We start from the raw sequence: 22631 nt of genomic DNA, 5'->3' as shown, positions 1-22631 counted from the left end.
AATGGAAAATTTCCATCGCCGTTGGCCAGCAAGGACAGCAGAATGCCACAATGTCGACTGTCAGTGAGAGGAAAAAATTGTCCTGGTGTCTGTACGTTACCGGTCAGTAAGAAGAATAGAATTCCCGTTTGTTGCTGTCGCTGGGATGAATTCCCCCAGCACTGGTATCTGTGAATAATAAAATAATATCTCCAACATTAGTGTATAGTAAACAATATCGCCAACATGTGTACTGTACTGTAAATGGATAATAAAAAATCCCCAGCAACAGTGTCTGTGAGACAAACAAGTAAAGCTGCAGTGGGACATGTCCTGGACTCATGGGACACTGGGCCTTTAGTGAAATCCCGGGACAGTTCCTCGGGGTCTAGGACAGTTGGGTGTAAGGGTCCATGCACACGGGTGTAAAAATCGTTCAGATCCGCACAGCATTTTTTTGAATCTCAATGCAGCAGCGTTGTATATTATGGGTCCATGCAGCAGCGTTGTATATTATGGGTCCATGCAGCAGCGTTGTATATTATGGGTCCATGCAGCAGCGTTGTATATTATGGGTCCATGCAGCAGCGTTGTATATTATGGGTCCATGCAGCAGCGTTGTATATTATGGGTCCATGCAGCAGCGTTGTATATTATGGGTCCATGCAGCAGCGTTGTATATTATGGGTCCATGCAGCAGCGTTGTATATTATGGGTCCATGCAGCAGCGTTGTATATTATGGGTCCATGCAGCAGCGTTGTATATTATGGGTCCATGCAGCAGCGTTGTATATTATGGGTCCATGCAGCAGCGTTGTATATTATGGGTCCATGCAGCAGCGTTGTATATTATGGGTCCATGCAGCAGCGTTGTATATTATGGGTCCATGCAGCAGCGTTGTATATTATGGGTCCATGCAGCAGCGTTGTATATTATGGGTCCATGCAGCAGCGTTGTATATTATGGGTCCATGCAGCAGCGTTGTATATTATGGGTCCATGCAGCAGCGTTGTATATTATGGGTCCATGCAGCAGCGTTGTGCTCAGTAATCGTGTGCTACATACTCTGGGTCCATTGTAGGGATTTCCTGATAGAATGTGAGAAGGAAATCTTCCAAGGGCTCATGGGCACGACTGACTGTATAAAAATAGAGCAGCCAATAGCAGGGATCTCAAGTCTCCCTGATGTTCAGGGAGTCTCCCTCTATTAGATAGCGGCTCCCTGACGTCCGCGAGAGAGGCATTTTCTCCCTGAAAGGTTTACTCTGAGTAAACCTTTCTGGTAAGATATCAGTGGGTATGGTTTCAGAGTGAGGCTTGCCTCCTGGAGAAAGGTCATGTGATTCTCTAGAGTAATAAACAGAAAGGGCACCTCCCTGAAATGAGACGGGAACCTCCCTGAAATGGAGGTTCAGACATCCCAACCTGCAAAAAGGTTTTGCAGGTTGGGATGTCTGCAATAGGATCCCTTGTAAAAAAAAAAGTGCTCTGTACGCATTTAACGTTTGTGGAATGTTCACATTCATAAAGCATATAACACAAAAGGTGCCCTATTGGTTGCTAGTCGCAACGAAGAACACCAAGCAGGAAGGGGCGGCTGCATTCTAGCAATGAAGGACACTAGGTGCTAGGGAGCCACCTGAATCATGTCAACGAGGATGCTAGGTGGCTTGAGTCACCTGCAAACTAGCAGCCAAGGACTCTAGGCAGCTTGTGTCACCTGTATCCAAGCAACAAAAGAAACTAGACAGTTTGTGCCACCTGTATCCTGGCAACAAAGGACACTAGGCAGCTTGTGCCACCTGTATCCTAGCAACAAAGGACACTAGGCAGCTCCTGCCATCTAGTGTCCTTTGTTGCGAAGACACAGATAGCTCCAATGGAGTGCATTTGCGCTGTAAGCATGTAAACATTAGTACAAACAATTACATGGAGGAAAAAATCACATGCTGGCTACCATGTTTTATGACAGGCTGGGGATAAGCACTCATAACTCAGTGGTTGTTATGGGTGATGGCTGGAGATCAGATAGCATACCTCACTGGTTGCTATAATTGATGGCCGAGGCTGAAAAGCAGCACTCATACCTTACTGGTTGCTATGGGTGATGATTGGAAATGAGCACTCATACCCCACTAGTTGCTATGGGTGATGGCATAAAAAGTGCTCTGTATGCTATACACAACATTTTTGTGCAATCTTTACATATGTACAGTGTATAATGCAAAGATGCCTTATCGGTTACTTGGATGGTAGGGCAACAAAGGTTGCAAAGTGGCAAGGAGCCATCTCCATTCTAGCAAAGAGAGACACTAGGCTGTTTGAGTTGCCTGCGTCCTAGCAACAAAGGCGGCTAGGCAGACTGAGTCACCTGCATCCTAGCAACAAAGGACTCTAGAATGCTCGAGTCACCTGCGTCCTAGCAACAAAGAACTCTATGCTGCCTGAGTTACCTCCGTCCTAGCAACAAGTGAACTCTAGGCTGCCTGAGTCACCTGTGTCCTAGCAGCAAAGGACTCTGGGCTGCTTGAGTCTCTTGCACCCTAGCAACGAAGGCCTCTAGGCAGATTGGGCCACCTGCATCCTAGCAACAATGGATGCTAGACTGTTCAAGTGACATGTGTCCTAGCAACAAAGGACTCTAGGCTGCTTGAGTTGCCTGCATCCTAGCAACGAAGGCATCTAGGCAGATTGACCCACCTGCATCCTATCAACGGAGGCCTCCAGGCAGATTGACCCACCTGCATCCTAGCAACGAAGGCCTCTAGGCAGATTGAGCCACCTGCATCCTGGCAACAAAGGATGCTAGGCTGCTCAAGTCGCCTGTGTCCTAGCAACAAAGGACTCTACACTGCTTGCGTCACCTGCATCACAGCAAGAAAGGCCTCTAGGCAGATTGAGCCACCTGCATCCTAGCAACAAAGGACGCTAGGCATCTCGAGTCGCCTGTGTCCTAGCAACAAAGAACTCTAGACTGCTTGAGTCGCCGGCATCTTAGCAACAAACGACTCTAGGCAGATTGAGGCACCTGAATCCGAGCAAGAATGGAAGCTAGGCAGCTCAAGTCACGTGCGTTTTACAGTTGTTTTACAGTTTTACAGTTGTGTGCATAAGCCCAAACAGGGCCACAAATGCAGGTGCACATGCAGGTGTGTGCATAAGCCCAAACAGGGCAGGTGTGTGCATAAGCCCAAACAGGGCCACAGCCAGCATGAAAAACCTAACAGACCCTCTGACCCTTCCTGCGCCATGCTAATAAAACATTTGGTTGGGGTTAGGCCTCTCTCCAACCCTGTGTGAGCAGACAATGCACATTATAATGCACACAGGGTGGTGAGGGAAGGAGCCCAGGGACACCTGACAACCCTTCCCTATCGGCCTGACACCCTGCAGCACCCAAGAGGCCCGGGCGTGTCAGTGCTATGGAGGAGGCGGAGTCGGAGAAGGCGGAAAGACATTCAGGAAACACCGGAGACTTCCCCGGGCCTAGGAGGCCCCCCTATGATCCCCGGGTGTTATTAGTGAGGCCTGTGGGAAGATGTGGAACCGCCTGGGCGCCTTCCTGCAGCAGGCCGTGGAGCCGGTGAGTGAAGAATCCAGGCCGGGGCTCAGCTCGGCCCGGTGACGTTGTACCGGATCCTGCGGTGCAGAGATCGGGATCGGGGCGATGTGCGGGGTGTCACGGGATCTGGTATATGTGTGTTGGAGTAGACAGTGCCCGCCGTGTTATATGACAGGGTGGGGATAAGCACTCATAACTCAGTGGTTGCTACGGGTGATTGCTGGCAATCAACACACATAGCCCACTGGTTGCTATGGGTGATGGCGGGGCTGGAGATCATGCATACTTAACTGGGTGCTGACTGGGGCTGGAAATCAGCATGCATACCTCACTGGTTGCTATGGGTGCTGACTGGGGCTGGAGATCAGCATGTATACCTCACTGGTTGCTATGGGTGCTGACTGGGGCTGGAGATCAGCATGTATACCTCACTGGTTGCTATGGGTGCTGACTGGGGCTGGAGATGTGCGCTCAATGAAGCTGCGTTAGGGCCTAGTACACACTGTGCGTTTATGTTTAGGTGAGCTCAGTGAAGCTGCGGAGGAGAAGATGGGAAGGTTCAGGAGGAGATGTAAACAAACATGGAAGTGGGCGGGGTCACTCTGCGTCTGTACTGCTGCCACCTCCACATTGTTTGTTTACCTCTCTCCCCCTGACCTAGGGGTCTAACGGACTCCTAGTGTCTCCTTAAAGAGAACCTGTGGTGTGCATGCATACAAAAGTGCTGATTGCGCCTCATTTAAGTATTTTGCAAAAAATTGGGTATTGTGTTTTTCTGCACTAAAATGAAGTGTTTTCTTTACTGAAATTTTGTTTTTTTTTATAAAGATTTGCGCTAATATCACGCAACATTAAAAAAATCTGCAACGTCCGTTATTGAGTCATCCGCAGCGCAGTGGCGGGGAGTTTTATCCAGGGCGCGCGTGGCCCCATGTAGCTTCTGGGATCTGAGGAGCTCAGGTTCAGACCCGTTCAGTCCAAACCTGAGCTCATCCCTACTGAAGATGATAGTCACCTAGCTCAATGTCATGCTAACCCAGGGGTGAGAAAACTCCAGCCCTCCAGCAATGGTGGAGCTACAAATCCCATTAGAGTGCATCTAAACCCAAAAACACTTTGCAACACTTTTGAAATCCCGAAAGTTGAACTGGAAATTGGCGGCTGAGAAATAATCAGCGACAATAATGGTTTTTGTCTAAATGGGAACTGGACTTTGATGACCCTTAAAGGCCTATTCCACCTTTCATACCATGTTTCATGTAACACCCATGTTTAGGGGGTAACATGGACCATGGTGCCATTCCTCAGCCCCTCCCCTTTACCTGCATCACAGGGATCTGCTCCCCACAGGCTTCTGTATATTTCTGAATTTGTCGTGACTCCACCCACAAGGCCGCTTCATCCATTCACAGGGTCTCTGAATGAAAACACTACAGGTCCCATCTGCCACCTGGGGCTGGGGGAATAGTCTGCAGGAACCTGGGTATTGCACCCGTCATCCACTGATCACAGTTGCAATGCTTTGCTGGACCCAATGCAAAAGATTAATCAATGCACCTTTTTTTTTTCCCCATTTGCAATATGGATCTATTTATTAATTTTCCTCAGAAAGTGGAATATGCCTTTAACATTGGGAGAAGGCGCATTAAACTGAACGTTGACTCCGATGTTCTTTTTTCCCCCCGTTTAGCGAGAGCCGGCCCAGGACCTGCTGCAGTCCTTTGTACATCACTGGAAAGGGGTGACTCAGTACTACCTGGAGACCACTGGTAAGTGACCGTCACATCCATCTAGTCAGCATGGCCAATGACCTTCTTGTTGTTCTCGGGCATTTTATTATTACTTTTAAAATATTTTATTTCCCCTTTTTATTAAAAGCAAAGTCCAAATTTTACGTAAATGTCCTAAATGCTCCAACACATATCATAAAAAAATGTACATTAACAATATTGTTGTACTGAGGCCTGCAAAGCATTACAACCATGATCAGTGTGTTGTGGGTATGATGCACCGGCTGCTGCATTGTTTAGCCTCAGTCCCGGGTCTGTATGGAGCAGTGATGTACGGTACCTCATATTCCGGGTGAGGCATTCCCCTGCCCCGCCCCCCGCCAGCAGAAGCCCTGCCCCGCCAGACAAAACCCTGCCCCTGCCGAACGAAGCCCCACCCCCAAGCTTGTGTGACGGAGGAAGGGGGGAGCCTCCCTGTCCCTTACTAACTACCTGTAATTAACAAGCAGCGCTCCGTCCATGACAGGTCACACAGTGGGGAGGATTTCCCTGACAGGTTACACAGCGGGGAGGATTTCCATGACAGGTCACACAGCGGGGAGGATTTCCATGACAGGTCACACAGTGGGGAGGATTTCCATGACAGGTTACACAGCGGGGAGGATTTCCCTGACAGGTTACACAGCGGGGAGGATTTCCATGACAGGTCACACAGCGGGGAGGATTTCCATGACAGGTCACACAGCGGGGAGGATTTCCATGACAGGTCACACAGTGGGGAGGATTTCCATGACAGGTTACACAGCGGGGAGGATTTCCATGACAGGTCACACAGCGGGGAGGATTTCCATGACAGGTCACACAGCGGGGAGGATTTCCATGACAGGTCACACAGCGGGGAGGATTTCCATGACAGGTCACACAGCGGGGAGGATTTCCCTGACAGGTTACACAGCGGGGAGGATTTCCCTGACAGGTTACACAGTGGGGAGGATTTCCCTGCTCTGTAACCTGTAACATGCCGATCTGAATGGAGAAAAAGCTGTCAGCTTCAGACTTGAAACTGACAGCTTTTTCCTTCATAATTCTAGGTGAGGCTCTGCCTCCCCTGACCGCACGTCCCTGGTATGGAGGTACCGACCTTCTGTTGGGGGGGCTGGAGAAAGTGCTGAATGGACTATGATTGTGGTGACGTCACCGCCCCACTGCCAGCATACTGTCCTGAGTCACTCTGCCACGGTGGCAGATGGGACTTTTCATTGATATATTCTATTGAATGGATGACACGGCTATGCAGGCGGCGCCACGCACAGTTGTGCTGAATTCAATCAATAATAATAATAATATTTTTTTTAAATAAATTCTTTATTTTGAAGTGTCTTAATGAAGTTCAAAACATCAAAAATGTACAGTAGTGAAACATCAGTAGGAAATATAGGACATCGGTACGGGAGAGTAGAATGTCTGCACATCTGAGCGACCATGTGTGGCTATGTGGCAAGGCTACGGTGCCATGCACTTCAGTGGCCTGCCACGCCCCCTCCGGCCCCACAAAATAGTGAGCCGGCTGCAATGCGATGTAGTGCGTTCCAGCCTGAATCGGACCGAAACGCACTGCATGTAGTGTGAATGGGCCCTTAAGGAGCAGGTGTCACGCGGGTGTCTCCCGTACAAAGTAAACTTGATGGAGAAGGAAGGAAGGGGGGACGGGGTAGAGCAGATTGAAAGAGGAAAAACAAGTACAAAAGTATGGTATAGGAGAAACCCCGATATCCAGCAGCCTAGCATCACCGAGATAGGTCCGCCTCAAAATGCGTCCTAGCCCGGCGGTGTCATGCAACAGAGATGAACGGTGATCTCCACCCCAGCCAGCACAGCAGCCACCGCACTTCTCAGCTGCTCCCACCTTACACCCCCCCCAGCAGGTCTATATAGTCCTGGGATGCAGGGAATTCCGTCCAATAAAACCAAATACGCTTGAATTGGGGTACCCTATGGTTCGCAGAAGCAAGGAGATCCTCCATCCTATAGATATCCCCAACCCTTGAAAGCCACAATGAGATTGGGGATGCAGATGTGTGCTTCCAGCCACATGCAATATAAAGAACTCTGCAATTCAGATGGGGATGGGGGGTGGGCGGTATAGGTTAAGGGGGATGGTGTAACATGGTCTAAAAAGTGGACTATGTCTTTAAGGTTTGCTTACTATATTTGAGCCTGACCCTTGCAGCCTATTCACACTATGTCATTGCAGTAACATGCAACAATGCACATTACGTATGTTGATGCAGAGTGGTGCCATGCATTTGGAGGGCTCCCCAGCGCACACCTTGCCAATGGACCTACATTGCAATGCAGCGTGCTAAACAATGCATGCATCAGCACACTGCAACATGTTGCACATCCATTGGAAGGTACGTTGGAATGCCATTCAGAAGGAACGCCTCCGTATCGCACCTACGCAATTAACTGTTGCTGTGCGTTGCGTTAAGGCTTGCTTCCGGCCCGGCTATGCTGTTTATATGGCTCATTGCATTTACCGCTGCCTTTGTTTTCCCCACAGATGAGGCCTGCCCAGCACGTAATACAGACATCCCATGGAGGCTCCGCCAGCTTCTGGATATCCTTGTCTATGAGGAGGGGGGTTCATTGGCTAGTGAAGGCTCAGGGGGTGGAGATAAAGGCGGATCTGCTGACAGTACCGGACCCTGCATGGAGTATCTTCTACAGCACAAGATACTGGAGACACTTTGCACCCTGGCAAAAGCAGAGGTACTCACTATACGATGTTATCCAGACACGACTATTCCTTGCATGGCAAGAGCTCATACAGGGTTCCTGAGCTGTGATGTCAGTTTAGTGCAATACAAAGGAAATGAAGGAAAAGGCTTGTGCTTATTTCTCATATGTACTCCGTATTCTATAGTTATACTGCTTCCTGCCTTTGTGAGCATACTAAAGAACGCTCCATGAGTGTTCTTTAGTATGAGGCCTAATACTGGCAACACATACTTGGCAGTTTTGGAGCTTTCCATCAGCGCACAGCCATGATGATCTGTCACATGGCAGTTTTTGTCATGTCCCAGTTTCATTGTGTGCATCAGTCTTTCTCAACTAGGGTTCAGTGGAATCCTAGGATTCCTCCAGAGGATGCCAGGGGTCCCCTAAGCAATGAACCATTGGAGAATTCAGATAAGGAACCACTGACACCAATGATCTTTTTAGCTATGTGTAAGGGTGCATTATTCCCACTGAGCACCAATGTAAGGGGCATTCTTCCCAGTGACCACCAATGTAAGAGGAACATTTTTCACACTGAGCATAAAGAGTTTGTTTTTATGTGGAAACCCGATGTCTGACATCACACATCATTGGGCTCATACATACAGGAGTTTGAGGACATGTAACGTTTGGGCATATTTCCTTGCCTGGAAGCCACATGTGCTGTGTATAGCTGCCCATAGAGACCAGTGGCTGTATGTGGATGTACGCAGGTATCTATTGGTAAGTGTGTAAACATGTACATGGTCATGCAACCCTGAACACAGACAGTCTGCATTGGGGGTTGTATAGCCATGTACAGGTGTGTGTTCATCCAAGTACTGGTGTATATCTGCATACAGCAATTTATATCTATGGGCGGCAGTGCCTGTGGCTCCTGGACCCGAATTTTACATTATACGCCCCCATGTGTCTGTGTGCATGAGCCCGTACATTGGTTGAATGTGGTTCAGAGGTGATTTGTTTCAAAGATGAGAAAGATTTTAGTAAACCTTTTTCTTTTTGTGATTATTGCTCAGCATACTTCCATCTCTGTCTTCACCACAGTACCCCCCCGGAATGAGGCAGCAGGTTCTGGTCTTCTTCAGTCGCCTTTTGGCTAAGGTGCAGCGTCCCCTATTGCACTATATTAATGTCCATCGTCCTGTACAAGTAAGTAGTGAAAGCATGCAAATTAATCTTTTCTATTTTCTAATTGTCCAAAGCAGTTTATTAGAACACTTGTGCTGTGGTGCCTCTGATGGCTCCTGTCATATTGACAACCCCTATACTAGCCCCCCAGCTAGTGAGTATGCATAATAACATTAAAGTAGAACAGCGGACAAAATAAAAAATTGGACATGTGATGCACAACGTCGGTAGTAACACATATATATTATATAATTTTTTTTTTTTTTTCTTAGTCCTGCTGTAACATCCCACTAAGGATCTTGACATTAGATCTGTTGTTTTTCCACTTCCTGTGGCAGTTGCAAGGGTTGGGACAAACCATATAACATTGCCATGGGCGCTTACACCAGTCAGCTTTTATTCATATGGTTTAAACCTTTGATTCCCAACTGGTGGGTCGTGACCCAAAAGTTGGTCGCACCCCCATGTTTAGTGGGTCACTGCATGCCTTCCACTTTTCTAGGTGAGAGGCTGCTCTGCCTCCCCCTAGCGCAGCACTGTCAGTTCTCGCGCCAAGCAGCCATTCAAAATATGCTGCCCGATGCCGAGTGTCAGCTTGAGGGGGGGGGCTGGAACTATGGCTGTGAGGGATGTATGGATGTTCTGTTAAGGGCGCCTGGACCGGAGTCACATCAGATTCTGGCTCCTGGCACCTCAAGGTACGCAAGGGAGTTGTACAAGCAATGCATGTATGGATCATCACAGCACTGGAGCCCACACTGGACACCAGGCTGAGGATCCACTCCAGTTCTCGTAAGGTAGGGAGACTGGGTGGATCTTAAAAAAAAAAAGTGGGGAGTTTGTATGTGTGGTTGTGCCTGTGGTTGTGGGTGTCTGTCAGTGTTTTTGAGGGCCCGTTCACACTAGTGAAGTGCGTTAATCGAACAGTGCAATGCAATCACACCTACTACGTGTTCCGGTGTGGGAGGTGCATTGCGTTGCCCTTCATTTGAATGGCACCCCAAACACACAACCCGCCCACAGTTCAATCGACCGCACCAGAACGTGCGGTACCGCAATGCCATGCATTCCATTGCAGTGCGATTTGGGTCGGTACTTAATGGTCAAGGACATATGTGGGCCCTGATGTTACACAGTTTGAGAACCACTGGTTTAAACCTTTTAAGTAGAATAAAGCCCTATTGCCGGAACTACAGAAAATCGGTTACATTTACTTGTCTCTTACTGAAAGCATACAGTATAAAACCACAAAATTTATTTTTTTTCCAGTATGTTTGACATCACGCCTTACTGCATACAGTTTTCTTGGGGAAATCATTTTGTTAAGAATCTGCTGCAAAGTTTCCTAACCAGGGAGGTGCTGACAGTAGCAGCACTTCCTATTGTAGGCTGACAACAAGGGCAAGATTGCAGGAGAATTATGAGGCGAGTGATTTTCACTCAGCCTCATAATCTGAGCCGACCTGTGAAAATGAAACTGTCACAGGTCAGCTCAGTAGATCGGGAAGTGAGCGAACACATACCAGCGCTCGCTCACTTCTCGATCTATCCGTGCAGAGAGCCGTGACTGTCACTCACGGCTCCCTGCAGGGATTCCCCCCTCCTCCCCTGTCCGATCCTCCAGCGCTGACGGGAGGGGGCGGGTACAGCTGGCTTCTCTTTAAAAGGGAACTATTCAAATATAGGAACACCTTAAAAGTTATGTCAAATATCATGTTGAATTAAGTTAGTATCTCAGGCTGTGGAAAATCATCTGAACGTTTAATTGCCAGAGCTTCTGTGGACGATAGAGACTCTGGCATTTGAAAGATAAATGATAGCGTGCGGGTCATAATCTCAGCTTGTAGAGAAGTCATGTCCTGTGTATAGGCTGGGCCAAGGATCCACGGGGCTCTGCAGGGGTAAAGGGCTGGCTTGGAAAATTAACACAGGTACTTCCAAACTCCCCAAAGGTGCCTGAACTTCAAGGCCAAGTCCAGCTTTCGAGCCATGTTTTATGTTACTCCCTTATGAAGGGGTAATGTGAAAAATGGTCACATACCCCATCCCTAAAACCTGCACCCACCCCTCCCATTACCTGGAATGCAGGGTGCCTCTTCTTGGAAAATCCTGTTGTGTTTTTTGTTTTTTTTTAATTTAGCATGTTATCAAGTTCTGGAAACAACATATTACTAGCATGGCAGAGGGACTTGGCAAAGGGCAACAGCAGGAGGGGGGGGGCGACATCACCACAATTGTAGTTCAGCCACACTTCCTCCAGCCCCATAGGGGGTAAAAACTGCAAGAGCCTGTACATTGCACCCATTTTTAGAACAAAGGGCACTTATTCTGTTGGCCTCCTTCCACTGACATAACCTTATCCACCCTTCCCCTCCACAAATGCATGCTCACCTCGATCCAATGACCGCAGTTCTGGCTGGGCCATGCCTGCACGTTTGTACCCAATAAACCTCTATGGGGCTGTCCCAAGGCTGGGGTTATTCAGAGATGCATGGAAATCTATGGGGCTCTAGTGTGCAGACACAGACTTGGGGCTCTGGATGTTAACAATCAGCGGGATCGAGGTAAGTATGCATCTCTGGAGGGGCAGGATAGGTTAGGGCAGGGGGCAAGAAGCATAGATGTACTTTGTTTGAAAGTGCATCTATCCTTTACTACATTTATCATAGTTAGCATCAGTGGAGCTTATATTGCAATGCCCCTGCATAATGTCCCAAACAAAGGTTAGTGTTTCATTAACACTTGAAGGGCAATGGGGATGAATCAACTTATCCTTTTAAATAATCTGCATAAAAAGGTTTAGGGAAGCCTGGTGCTGTATAAATAAATTATAACAATTCTTATGCCTTTACTTTCTATAACGCAACACACAGGGTTTTATGTACAGGACATTCACACAGTCTATTCTTACTATAGGGTGAGCTTGTGAAGAGGACGATTTCCAATGAAGAAGATAATGAGCCAGCTACTGGATCCGCCAGTTGTAAACCTAAACAGACATTATTCAGAGCTTTACTCAGGCTGTGTCTGTGCCAGGTACAGAAATCTGACATTGAAGGGTAAGGGTTTACGTTGTTTGTATGACAAGCATCTAACTTGGATTCCTCTCAGTCACAGAAAGGCCGACTTGCCGTTCGAGCAAAAGAGACTCTCCTTGGGGTCCTCCGCACCGCCCAGCAAGAGGCTCCAGCACGAATCATTGCACACAGCGACCTGAGCCAGCAACTGTCAGAACGACTGTGTGACTTGCACGACGACATCCCTCTGAGCGCTCACCCGTGTGACATCACCAGTCAGGAGGACACTAATTGGAGGTCAGATTGGAGTCATTTTGTTCACGTTCAGTTCCACCAACTTCCTCGTGGCCACCCCACTCCTGTCCTGCCCGCTCCATCTCTGTGGGGCATGCACGCAGGATCTCCTGGGTTTATTGGCAAACTGTGTGCATCCCTACAAAAGCCAGCCCAGTGCTCTACTGCCGGGAATGCATGTGAAATCACCTTGGATGATTGGCAGCCGGGCGCCACATTCACAAAACGGCACTTGGCGGAAGATGTCAGTGCTTACCTGTAGAAACATAGGCTGTCTGTGGAATCACCAGGGGTGGCTTCATAATATGGTTTCATACGTATATGAGCTTCTGGAACAACCTCAGTTCATAGCCTAAGTCAAAAGGGAAAACCTGTAAAGACATTTTCAGTACATCTGTCCAGTTAATGCACATTTCCCCTTTTGTGTCTCTCTAGAAAGACTGCAAGTACAGAAAAATACCCTGTGACCATGCCAGAAATTCAGTGCGTTGTTTAAGGCCTCGTTCACACTGATAAGAGTTGGCCCGTACAGATCCGTGTGGCGTGCACGGCTGTATCCGGCCGCTCCGGGGAAGGACAGGTGCTGTTTGTGATTGCACGCAGCAACCTATTCTTCTCTATGGGAAGACGCTCATCCGAACTGCACATCCATGTGGGTGCGGGTGTCCGTGCTCAGACGCAGACAGGATCCATCCTGTCTGTGTACGAGCACCCGCACGGATGTGCAGTTCGGTTGAGCGGGTGGCCGCGTACTCCCATAGAGAAGAATAGGCTGCTGCGTGCAATCACACGCAGCACCTGTCCTTCCCGGGAGCGGCCCGATACCGCCGTACACACCGCACGGATCTGTACAGGCCGACTCGCATCAGTGTGAATGAGGCCTTAAGTGGACAACACGGTGCCTCTCCTGCTTTGATATCCCAAACATTGGTAGGAACATTGACCAAATGAACTACAGAACCTTTCACCCTATTCATGGTCATGAGGAGAAGGGAGATATTCTGTAGTCATAACACACTTCCTGTCTTAGGGTGCCAATGCTGCTTCTCCATAAATACAATCAGCGAGTGAGTGTTGTCACTCTAGGACAGGAAGTGTGTTACTGTCAGGATCATCAGATGCAAATAGAGGAAAAAAGGCCTAAAAAAAAAAACAACTAATGCAGCCACCACATCTAAGGACTTCTAAGCTGCAATATATTACATTTATTTATTTTTTTGGCTTTAGATAGTTTAAACAGACTCCCGGTGGCAAAAGTCACCGGGAGTCTGTTTAAACAGCCCCGATGCTGGCGACGTACACTGTACGTCGTCAGTCACGAAGGGGTTAAAGTTGGCTTTCAGGGAGAATGTGGGATACAGGACTACTGCCAATATATTATTAGATCATATAATGTCACATGATTCTTAACTCTGTTTCCTCTGCTTTGCAGGACAGAAGTCAGCAAAGAGGAGTTTGACGCCACGCCACCAGAGACGGCCGCTGTGCGGAGGTTTCTGGGCTGGGTAGAGTTCTGTAACTCTTTATTACAAGAGTCCCATGAGGTGAGATGTAATTTAGACCTTCACTGTATTTCTCTCGGACTCTATCTGAACCTTACTGAGTTAACCGTCTCTCCTTTTCTCCTCATAGATGGTTGCTGCGTCCATAGCAAAGGCTATAACAGAAGTCTACCTGCAGGGAAAACTCCAAGACGAACTGCTGCAAGTGTAAGTGGCAGGAATATGACACCCGCCCACCTTCCCGGTCCCCTTCGTACCACTTACTTTAACTTCATAAATGTCATTTTACAGAGGATTAAGCTTCTATACCTGGCCAGGGCCTGTGTTTTAAAATCTGGAATCCAGGGTTGAACCAGACAGAGCTGATTTCTCTCTTTGGCTCATCATAGATCGAGTTCCTGACTCTTGTGTGAACCACTAGACTCATGGCCTGATCTAAGGGTCCTCCATGAAGGAAATGAGACCAGAAACTTCTGTACCTGCGTACCTGTGATTGTGAATGTGTCAGCATCCCCCCTTAAAGTAGAGCTAAACAATTCAATAGTCCCCTTATGTCCATTGATGCAAAGCTCCCTCACGGGTGCTGACATCTTCTCCCCAGATTTTTATGTGTTTGGGGTTTTTAGCCATCTTGACTGGCCGGGATGACATACCTCCCGCACATGGAACCGGCACCAAGGTGTGTCAAGGATGTACACTGAGCTGTGCATGTGCAGCACCATGTACATTCTAAAGCATCCTATGAGCAAGAAGGTAAGAAGCCTTTTTCCAGATTAGTGGTCTTTAGCAATGTTGATTGGCCGGGGTGACGTACCTCCGGCACATGCACATGGAAGTGCATTCTTTCCTGAAACAAGGTGTGCCAAGGATGTACACTGAGCTGCACAAGTGCGACACAGTGTGTATTCTAAAGCATCTTACGAGGAGGAAGTTAAGAAGTCTTCTGCATTCAGGGTCTATGGCCATCTTGATTGGCCAGGGTGATGTAACTCATGCACATGGCAGCGCACTCATCCTGGCACCAAGGCATGCCAAGGATGTACACTGAGTTGCCCATGTGCAGCACAGTGTACACTCTAAAGCATCTTACAAGGAAGGTAAAAAGCCTTCTTCAAAATTCAGGGTCTTTGGCCATCTCTTGATTGGCTGGGATGACCAAACTCCCGCACATACACATCAAAGCGTGCACATCATTCCTCCCAGCACAAAGGCGTTCCAAGGTTTAAGTAGTACTCCTAGAATGAGATCCTAATAGGTTGGACTTGATGGTCTAATGTCTTTATTCAACCTCAAATACTATGTAACTATGTAAGGATGTACACTGAGCTGCGCATGTGCAGCACAGTGCACATTCTAAAGCATCTTGCGAGGCGGAATATAAGAAGCCTTTTTCTGGATTCAGGATCTTTGGTCATCTTGATTTACTGGGTTGATGTAACTAGCATAAATGCAAATGGAAATGCATTACATTCGGGACCAAGGCATGCCAAGGATGTACACTGAGATGCGCATGTGCAGCATAGCATACATTATAGCCTTTATTTCAGAAGTAACCTAGTATATCACTTCTGCAATCAAAATCCTTCCTGCTCACAAGCTTTACAATTCAGGGCAAAGTTCTGATTGAACGGTTATTGTGGAAGAGACTGGTACTGGTTTGTTACTGCAAAATAAATGCCCTAGAGAAATGATATCTGGTAGCTTGGGTGGGGGGGCATATACCCTCCTGTGCTCCAGTTTTTGTATAGCTCAGAGTGCAGAGACCAATGATGTACTGTAACCTCTTGCAGCCAAACTCATAGAAGGGAGCAGACATAATGTGGCGCAGCTGTGCATGGCAACCAATCAGCTTCTCTCTTTCATTTTACAATCTTAACTGAACAAAGTGAATAGAGAAGCTGATTGGTCGCCATGCACAGCTTCTCCAGATTTTGTCTGCTCCAGTTTTGATGAATTCCCCTCATATTGTTTTAACCCGTAGTTGGGCTTTAAATAAATATTTTCTGTTTTTATTACATTATTTTAAATGCAGTGATGTCATCATCGGGTCTCTGTGCTATACAGGTAGACCATGATTAGTGGGAGGGTCCGGCAGGGTGCTGTACATAGCTTCCTGAAAATATCACAGCACTCTGCGTCAGTACTCCTCTTAAGAGCTCTTAGTCCTCATGGATGAAGTGGGCTGGATCTTGGGAGGAGTTATGCAAATATCAAAAAGCCATGATGGGCAGTCTGGAGAAGCGGGTGTTCATAGGAAGGTTATATACGCATAAAGATCACTCGTGATACTGATCCTCCCTCATTGGAAGCACTGACATCCAATAAATGAAAGGGGCGGGCCAGGGCAGTCAGGCTGGGGAGGAAAGAGCTAGATGGTGCTGAACATCTTCGCAGTAGGAAATGAGGCAGGCTCTGTCTGACTTGCCGCATCTTCTAATGCACATTGTAAGCAGTGAGATCAAGTTAATCGTGTGGCACATTAGTGCCTGCATTCCGGTCCAGTGCGATCTGCAAAAACAGTGCTTGCAGCATTTTTGCAGATCGCAGGGAGCCAGCCAGAGTGCGCTACAGTGGGGGGAATTTATGAAAACTAGAGTAGACAAAATCTGGAGCAGCTGTGCATGGCAACCAATCAGCATCTCTGTTTCATTTTCAAATCTTAAATTAACAAACTGAAGATTGAAGCTGATTGGCTGCCCTGGGCAACTGCTCCACTTTCTGCCTGCTCCAGTTTTGATAAATCTCCCCCAGTGTGTTCAAGAGTCTGACCGCTCTGGAACGCACTGTTTGTGGTGTGAACTACCTCTAAAGGACCAATCGGAGCAAGCTCGTATCCAGCGTGCCATTATGAAAGAGCCAGGGAGCATATTAAGCGCAATAAAATCAGCTTTAAAAAGGTTGGATCCCCACTTAAATTTTTGGGCACATTGGCTTACCAAGCCCTGGGATGTGTCCAGCCTTGACTCCGGTTATTCATATTGTTATGTGGTGTTGGATCCATGTGCCGCAGTGTGTTGGGATAGATGCACGCATTAATAATACACATCTGTGTTCTTCCTGTAGATCAGAACTCCGTATTCTGAGGAGCACAGCTCTACTCACCGCTCTGCTCCAGCGTCTGAACTCATCAGCATTACTGCGCCCGCTTCTGATTTTCCTGCTAGGAGAGGAGGGCGGCCCGGAGAAAAGGAGCGACAAACCTCCACCACTCCGATCCCAGCTGATCCAGAGGTGCAACCATCTCTCCGACGAGGTAACCAGCACACGGCTCCGACACTGCTACATGCCTAGTACATGTCAGTGCAAATTTAGGAAGACCTTAAAATACACTCGGTTTTACACTTTGTTGCCACATTGGGATTGCGTTGGTCCGTACTCTGCAGTACTATACCGGTGTCTCAACAAAGATGTGTGACAGAAGCCATTCTTGCAATGTTAGGGCTGATTTCACATTTCTATGACTTTTTCATCAAATAATATATTACTGCTTACCAAGAGAAGTCTCCAACAAGCATGGGAGTGTTTATTTTATTGTTATGGCAAAGCTGTAACAGAATGGGAGTCTCATGGTGATGCTTTCAATCAGTCTATATTTTCTCTGAACGACCTCGACTTTTCATCTTGGATGCTGTTACCACTATACAGGGAATTGTATTTCACTTTCCTGGATATATGATCGGGTATTGCTTTCATTCTAAATTGCAATACATTTTATATTCTGTTCCCCCGCAGGTTTCCGCTAAAACTTGGTTATAAATGCATCTTCCTGCAGATGTGCAAAGCTTATTTAAACACAAAAGTGTGCTTAAATGAGCATTTAACACACATTTTTAATGTTTAATGAACACATTTTTTTTTATAGCTGGCAATAGTTTTCCGTTTTCAGGATGAAAACATTTTTAGCAAAACACAAAATACCTGAAATGCTTTGTCCTTGTCACTTCCTGTGCACTGAAAAACCGCAAAGAATCTTCTCTTTATTGTGTGAATGACCTAGCCCCATCAATCCACCATGTAATGAAGATGAACAAAGGCAGCCAATGTTTGAAGTCCAGCCTGTGTGACAACCATGTCTACCTCCATAGATACAGTGGGAAAATGAGTGTAGACATGAAGAGACAGGAAGTGTTTTATTTGCATGATCACCAGTTCATATTAAAGCCTGAAAAAGAAAACTAATGCAAGTGTCACATCTAAGGACGGTTAAGCTGCGATATGGAATACATTTTTGGGGTACACTTTAAAATATGTGTAGGCCATCACCTGACAGCCCTCTCCTCTCCTGCTTGTCATTGTCTTATAGTCGTCTGGAGCAGCCCAGTTACCAAGTCCTATCAGCTGAAGAATCGTGACTTTCTATTTGTTTCTTCAGATAAGTCTCACCACCATGCGTCTGTTCGAGGAGATGTTCCTGTCATCTGATTCGATGGTCCTGAACAGTCTGGTGCTCCGCAACCTGGAGAATCGGCGTTACCTGTCCGGGGGAAGTGAGGAGAGCCGAGCGCAGGATGGGGAAGCCTTTGAAGGCACAGAGTAAGTTGCAGCATTGTTGGATGTGGTAATGGAAAACCTTAAAGGGAACTTGTACTTTACCATGGAAGGCTGAGCAACAGGGTCACCTAAATCTGAGCTCCGGCCTTCACAGTTGTACCGGCTCCTCTCCTGGACTGAAATGGCTTACTTTGATTTCACTGCACACTGCGAGATTCTCACAATGTTCATTGGAAGCTGAAGCAAATCAGATAGAGCCTCTTGGCTGGAGGACATCCAGCATCATCTAGGTCAGGTGTGCCTATTAGGTCGATCGCAAAGCGAACACTGGTAGATCACGATCGGGTCGCTTACCTGAGCTCCCTCCCGCGGTGCTCGTGCAGCTGAATGTGTCAGGCACTGCAGACGCGAAGGGGCGGGACACCTCTCCCCGTCTGCACATTCGGTCACACGAGCACCGCGGGAGGACAGGACACCGCACCTCAGAGGAGACCCGGGATGCTGCTGCAGTGCAGGTAAGGAAAGACAGCCAAGAGAGAGCAGGAGAGAGAGAGAGAGACGAGGGACAGCAGAGAGAGAGAGACGAGGGACAGCAGAGAGAGAAAGACGAGGGACAGCAGAGAGAGAGAGAGAGACGAGGGACAGCAGAGAGAGAGAGACGAGGGACAGCAGACAGAGAGAGACGAGGGACAGCAGAGAGGGAGAGACGAGGGACAGCAGAGAGAGAGGGACAGCAGAGAGAGAGAGAGAGACAAGGGAAGGCTAGAGAGACGAGGGACAGCAGAGAGAGAGAGAGAGACGAGGGACAGCAGAGAGAGAGAGACGGGAGAGAGCGAGGAGAGGCAGCCAAGAGAGAGGGCTGGTTCACACCACAAAGTCTGCGTTCAGCCTCTGGAACGCAAGCCGGCCGGCTCCCTGCGTTCAGGGGCGGGAGGGGGAGTGGCGGTGCATTAAAGTCAATGGCAGTGCAGCCATTTTTGCGGATCGCACTGGACTGGAACGCAGGCACGGATGTGGCACGGGCAATCGCACTGCGGGCAGGGGGTGTGGCTGCGTGCCATTGACTTCAATGCACCGCCCCCGCCCCTGAACAGGGAGCAGGCCGGGTTGCGTTCCACAGGCTGAATGCTCTGGAATGCAGGCTTTGTGGCATGAACCGACCCAGAGAGAGACAGCAGAGCGAGGCAGTAGCCCCAGTAACAATTTTAATGTGCTTGTTTTCTAAATAAAGGTGTTTTTTTGTTGGTTGATCTCCATTGAGCTCGTCATTTGAAAAGTAGATTTTCCAGATGAAAAATTGTGGGCGCCCCTGATCTAGGTGCTTTCCTCTCCAACCTGACTGCCCCTGGCCCGCCCCTTTCATTCATTGGATTTCAGTTCTTTCAATCACAGAGGCTCAGCATCACATGTGGGCGTTACCTAGGATGGTCTGTATGCCAATGCAGCCTGCCTAGGAACACCAGCTCCTCAAGACTGACATCCCACCCCTCAAGACGGTTAGATATTTGTATAACTCCTCCCAAGAGCCAGCCCACTGCTTGCTTTAAAGCTGAGGGTTCGTGAGAAGAGTACTGAGGCAGGGTGTTGTGATGTTTTCAGGCAGCACTCTGCCAGCCATGATCTGTCTGCATTGCATAAAGAAGCACAGACACCCAGTGATGCCTAAAAAAAAATGTAATGAAAAGGTTTTAGTTACAAATGTTAATGGGGGGTGGGCATGAGAAAGCAAAATATATGCAGATTAAACTGCCCCCTTCTTCATCTGCATATACTCACCATCCCTTTGCTGCCCTCCCAGTCCATTGAGCTGCTGGGCATCGAAGGGAAGTCCCGTGTAAGGTTCACAATTTGAGCATTACACAGGGTTGTAAACATCCCACACACGCAAGTAACATCTCTCAGTGTGTGAGTGGCCAGTCACCAGTGCTGCCATGTGGTAAGGACGGGAAGTAAGTCACATGCTCCCCATACTCATAAGTACGAGAGATTTCTGCTTTTTTTGAGCAGCCAAAAAGATGGTCAGGGAGGTGAAGGGACGGTGAGTATGTGCAGCCGGGGAGGGTGATCATTTAGTATGCCCAGCATGGGAATTATACTTGTCCTCCCTTTTATTCTCCCACCACTCCATTCCCCTGCAGGCCCTGTGTAGACTCCAGGATGTCCCGTTTAGAGCTGGGGTGGGCAACACCGCCCCTTCAGCTGTTGTAGAACTACAAGTCCCATGATGCATTGCAAGACTGACAGTTGCAGGCATGGTTCCCAGCGTATGTTAGGATTTCTCGTTAAAGCAAAGCTGAATGGCTGGAGTTGCCCGCCCCTGATTTAGAGCTTACGCAGCACTTACGATGCTCCTTCTGACCCCATGTGACAGTTTTGCTACCTGGCTATTGGCCACTCATAGGGGAAGGAAGAGGAGAAAGTGATATGCTCCATATACCTGAATGAAGCAGGTTGTCTCTTCTCCCCATGGACAAAGCTCAGGTTCACATGTACATAGTCATTTTCCTGATCTAATTACCTATCCCTCCACTCAGACATTGCATTTCAGAGCCGTTTGTGTATAAGTGATATGGCACTGTAGTTCAGTGCCCGGCAATGAAACTACATATCTCAGAGTTCCTGTGATCACATGTACAGGCTGAAAGAGCAGAGTGCATTCTCGTAGTCAATGGCCCAGACATGTGACTTGATCACATCATATCTTTTTGCTCCCCAACGTCCCATCCATCCTGGATTATATCTAGAACGGTGGCAATTACACAGACTGCAGGTTTTATGCCGAGGACTGCCTACTGGTATGCAGTTTAAAGGACAATAAGAGGAATTTATCAAAACTGGAGCAGCTGTGCATGGCAACCAATCAGCTTCTCTCTTTCATTTTCAAATCTTAGCTGAAAACACTGTAGAGAGAAGCTGATTGGTTGCCAGGGGCAACTGCTCCAGATTATCTCTGCTCCAGTTTTGATAAATTCGCCCCCAATATATTTGACTACACTGCACAATCATTTCTATCCTGGGGCCCCTTGACTGCGCTGCAATGTTTTACTACAGGGGTAGGCATCCACAGCACTCCACTTGTTGTGGAACTACAAGTCCCATGGTGCATTGAAGGACACTGACAGCCTCAGGCATGACTCCGATAAGGAGAGGCTGAATGGGTTTTGTGGTTTCACCGCAGCTGGAGTGCCAAGGTTGCCTACCCCTTGCTGTAGAGCATTGCTACAACCGGCACAGCCTGCAGAGCATCGCTACTACCAACAGCCCACAGAGCAATTCTCTCATTCAATATTGCAAAGCCTTTTCCCAAGCCACCTCTACCTCTGAAGTGACGCACAAGTCCGCATATTACGCAATACACCGCACAACTGGAGTGCCAAGGTTGTCTAGAAGTGCCAAGGTTGCCTACCCTGGTTTTCTATAAGGTGGGCTAACCCTTTAAATGTCTGGGAATTATGTATTACATTGTCTATAGATCTTCTTCTAATTCATTCAATGGATGTACTTGCTTAAACTTTACAAACTTGGTTCTCGTCTGCAGTGAGCTTGAAGAAGACCCTTACTTCACAGATGGGCTTCCAGATACCGGCCCACAGATGATGGGAAGAAACCAACGACATCACGGAGAGTCCATGGGAGCTGAGCAAAGCATGAGAAGGTGAGGGGCCACTGCGCGTGGTAAGGGTTAGACCAATCATAGTGGCAATTCTTTCAGAGGTTCTCTGCAGACAATTGAATTGAAGAAAGATGTGACTCTAATCTCTGTCCCAACTGCCGTCTGTCTATAAAGACATCACTGTTACTCTGATTGCTGGTATGCACCACTAATCTCTGGCCCAACTGCCGTCTGTCTATAAAAATCTCTATAAAAAGAGATTAGGGGTGCATACCAGCAATCAGAGTTGTTGTAATATCATTATAGACATACGGCAGTTGGGCCAGAGATTAGTGGTGCATACCAGCAATCAGAGTTACAGTGATGTCATTATAGACAGACGGCAGTTGGGCCAGAGATTAGGGGTGCATACCACCAATCAGAGTTACAGTGATGTCATTATAGACAGACGGCAGTTGGGCCAGAGATTAAGGGTGCATACCACCAATCAGTTACATTGTCATTATAGACAGACGGCAGTTGGGCCAGAG

The 22631-nt window shown here is 47.9% G+C and overlaps 1 protein-coding gene across 1 annotated transcript; it reads left to right on the top strand.

Moving 5' to 3' along the window:
* Positions 1-3502: 3502 nt before the first annotated feature.
* On the top strand, positions 3503-22143 carry LOC108795034 (protein FAM160B2-like; the record flags this gene model as incomplete). The annotated part of the gene is made up of 11 exons (XM_018566201.1): positions 3503-3563; positions 5233-5311; positions 7836-8044; positions 9101-9205; positions 12101-12220; positions 12302-12498; positions 13928-14039; positions 14128-14204; positions 17061-17250; positions 18370-18530; positions 22027-22143. Coding segments are annotated over exons 1-11 (1412 nt in total), but the record flags the coding sequence as incomplete, so codon positions are not given.
* Between the last annotated feature and the right edge of the window lie 488 nt (positions 22144-22631).

This window comes from Nanorana parkeri, unplaced genomic scaffold (genome assembly GCF_000935625.1).
Source record: "Nanorana parkeri isolate BGI_ZX_2015 unplaced genomic scaffold, ASM93562v1 scaffold924, whole genome shotgun sequence".
Lineage (NCBI taxonomy): Eukaryota > Metazoa > Chordata > Amphibia > Anura > Dicroglossidae > Nanorana > Nanorana parkeri.
The sequence above is the reverse complement of the archived record's forward strand: the minus strand, read 5'-3'. Positions and strand labels throughout refer to the sequence as shown.